The 3,652-nt window shown below is 38.1% G+C and overlaps 1 protein-coding gene across 1 annotated transcript; it reads left to right on the forward strand.

Moving 5' to 3' along the window:
- The first annotated feature begins 1,471 nt into the window (after positions 1–1,471).
- LOC110037208 (aspartic proteinase nepenthesin-1-like) lies at positions 1,472–3,340 on the forward strand. Its single transcript, XM_020741799.1, has one exon. It carries the CDS (start codon positions 1,497–1,499, stop codon positions 2,817–2,819), a length of 1,323 nt encoding a protein of 440 aa, XP_020597458.1. The 5' UTR covers positions 1,472–1,496; the 3' UTR covers positions 2,820–3,340.
- The last annotated feature ends 312 nt before the right edge of the window (positions 3,341–3,652 follow it).

The following is a 3,652-nucleotide window of genomic DNA, read 5'->3' on the forward strand; positions in this document are numbered from 1 at the left end:
ACAAAAGTTGATTTTGTAAAAAATCTCTTAAAACTTTTTCATTTGAGCTTAGGACCCGCATTAGTGATATTTAAAGTCTTTTTGATAAATTTGTTAATATAACAAGATTAATTATATGATGATTAAGAAAACTTAATCAATAAATATTATCAACATTGCAAGGCTATTTTTGAGTTATATAAAAAAAATAAATATGCCTTATATAACATATTCAAACAAATATTTTATATAATGACAGCTTGAAATATAAAAATTTGAAAAATATTTGAATATTTAAAAACAAACATTCAATTATTCAAACAAACATTTTATATATTTGGAATTACATCCGAGTAATTCTTTTAAAAAAATTAATTTAATTTCATATTAAATAATCAAATTTGTCCTAATCATCTAATATGTATCTATTTTTTCTTTAATATTTTTCAAAAATAATATGTCTACAAAATAATTTAAGGAAGGAAGAACTATAACATTGTTATTTTTTAAAGAAACATAACAAATAAATAGTAAATCCAAATTTATATTTTACACATAAAAAATAGCATAAATCAATCTAAATTCTATTTTAATCAAATATTAGCTTTCAGAAATTAAATTAAAATTTATATTTTACACATAAAAAACTGTATGAGCGTCATTTGTTAAATTTTTCTTAATGAAATCAAGAAGGGTTTTTATTGGGAAAAAATTTACAAGTAAATAATTGATTATATTACAAGTAAATAATTGGGAAAAAATATTACAAGTAAATATTGAGCGAGCTCAGGCTTAGCTTGTTTTATGATCGTCTGTACTTCCCCAATTTAAGATTACAAATTTAAACATTTTATATTCAACTTAACAAAATTCTAACAAAATAATAATAATAATAATAATAACAAAAAAATAAAGTCATGCGAACCAGTAGGCGTAGGGCTGTAAACGAGTCGAGCTTGAGCGAGCTCAGGCTTAGCTTGTTTTATGATCGTGTTCGAAATCGGCTCATGTTCGAAATTGGCTCGTGAATTGTGTGTTTGTGTTCAGCTCGATTTAAATTTTCGTGTTCGTGTTCGGCTACTTAAAATTAAATTAAAAAAAATAGATGTAAAACATTGGATTCAAACCTGGACCAATTATATGCAAAAGAAAACACTACCACATTATCACACGAATTGTTATGATTTAAACTTAAATATAAATATATATTATATATTATTATATAAATATTATATGTAATTTATTTTTATATTAATAAATATATAATTTTTTTTTTTTATTTCGAGCTAAAACCAGCCGAGCACAAGTGAACAAAGATTCATTTGTGTTCGGCTTGTTTAATAATTTGATTTTTAAAAATTTATTCATGTTTAATTCGTTTGCACAACGGAAAGGAGCTACTTAAAAGAAGCGAACAGATGCTGATGGGGAACAAATATTTTTGACTGCTCTCAGTAGGCCGCATGGTCTTTCGCCTATATATAGTTGATATATCAACAACCGTCAATAGCATTCTCATGGAACTCAGTAACTGTATTCTCGTTTTCTTCTTCTTAACAACGTTCCAGCTTCCTTCCTTGACCTCTCCATCTCCCACAAATGAACTCAGCCTCCGGCTAGACCTAACCCATGTTGACGCCGGCCTCAACCTGACCGTCCACGAATTCCTTCGCCGCGCCGCCGCAAGAAGCAAGACCCGCCTTGCCCGGCATGCTCATGCCCGTAACAGTAAAGCCCAAGCACCAGTTTTTTGGGGCCCTGAAAATCGGTACGAAGGCGAGTACCTCATCAATTTCAGCATAGGTACTCCGCCCCGGTACTTGCCCTTCATTGTCGACACAGGCAGCTCCCTCGTCTGGACCCAGTGCAAGCCCTGTCGCAACTGCCTAAAGCAGCCCGTCCCACTCTTTGACCCCAAAAAATCCTCCACTTTCACCAAGCTCTCCTGCTCCAGCAAGCACTGCAGCGTTCTTGGCTCAGACTACGCCTCTCAGTGCTCAACCAACCCGGAGTGCCACTTCGACTATGGCTACGCTGACGGCAGCGAAACCATCGGCTACATCGGTTTGGAAATCGCCACGTTCCGCTATTCCTCGGAGAAGCCGCTCTCCGTGCCCCGATTCGCCATAGGCTGCGCCAGGGCAAATCAGGGCAGTATGGCGAGCTCATCCGGCACTGCGGGCTTCGGCCGGAGTGCGGAGTCGCTCGTGTCTCAGCTCCGCATCACCCGTTTCTCCTACTGCTTCATTCCATACATCCCTAAGAACACCAAGCGAAGTCCCCTGTTCCTGGGCGCAGTGACGGGCAGCCCGGTCCACTCCACCCCGCTCTTAAAAGATGATATATTCTACTATGTTTCTCTTGAAGGCATAACGGTTGGGTCAGCCCGGCTTCCTTTCGGGCCGGATACTTTCGCGCGGAAGAAGGACGGGAGCGGCGGGACCATCTTCGACTCGGGAACATTTAATACGAATTTGATAACGGAAGTGTTCGAGGCTGTGAAGAAAGCGTTCTTGTCGGCAATCAAGCTGCCGGTGTCGGAAGACACGCTGTCGGCCGACTACGAGCTTTGCTTCGATACGCCGAGGAGGGGCTTCTCGCCGGAATCGTTGGAAATCCCAAAGCTGGTGTTTCACTTCAAGGGAGCGGATATGGACTTGCCAAGAGAGAACTATGTTGTGTATGATGCGAAGGAGAGGATGTTGTGCGTGATGATTGAAGAAACGGAACCAAGTTCTACAAACATCATTGGCAATTTCTACCAGCAGAACATGAACGTCGTCTATGACCTGAAGAAGGAGAAACTGTCGTTTGGGCCGGCGCAGTGCGATCGCCTCTGAGCCCTTCAACGGATGCTTTTATATAGATATATATTTAGGCTCCAAGATTGACTAAACGAAATCGTCAAATAGAGCACGCAACTCACACTTTAACCTCAAATTATACCAAGTATGACTGCTAGAGCGCAAACCCTCGCCCAATAGCCGTAAGAGCTATTTGGCCCCTCGATAAATCAGTGTAGTTCAAGCCATTCCACAAATATATACTACAAGAAAATTGCACAGAACATAGGAGGCAACCTTGACCGTCCGAGCCAATCGAAATCACTACACAAATTTAGACTTTTTTTCAACTATCCTAACCATCGAAAAATATCAGAAAATCATCATAAATTAAATTTTGGCGTTTTTTTTTTACGATTTATCCGGTGGTCTTTTGGTGGCTTCTATTTGGCGATAATTTACCGACCAAAAGTACCCGTATGTTTATGCCAAAAATAAAATTGTCGATAAGCCAATAGTTATCATTGATAAAATAACTGACGATTACAAGTCGTCAGACCTCATCGATGAAATATCTATTGTTTAACAATTAGTTGACCACCAATAATGCATTGACAGTTAGATGTCGTCGAAAAATCATAACATGAAGAAGTCGGCTGCTCTCAGGTTAGTTCACAGAAAATATCTATTTTTTAACAATTAGTTGACCACCAATAATACATTGACAGTTAGATGTCGTCGAAAAATCATAGCATGAAGAAGTCGGCTGCTCTCAGGTTAGTTCACAGGTTGATTGACCAGCGGAATTGGCTTTCTTTATCAATAGCCTGTCACAAGACTATTGATTAACCATCTGTTTTGTAACCGACGATTATAAATCTTCAGATCGT

This window comes from Phalaenopsis equestris, unplaced genomic scaffold (genome assembly GCF_001263595.1).
Source record: "Phalaenopsis equestris unplaced genomic scaffold, ASM126359v1 Scaffold216820, whole genome shotgun sequence".
NCBI classification, from domain to species: Eukaryota; Viridiplantae; Streptophyta; class Magnoliopsida; order Asparagales; family Orchidaceae; genus Phalaenopsis; species Phalaenopsis equestris.

Coding starts and splice junctions, on each gene's coding strand:
- LOC110037208 (XM_020741799.1), top strand. CDS start 1,497: ATGGAACTCAGTAACTGTATTCTCGTTTTCTTCTTCTTAACAACGTTC.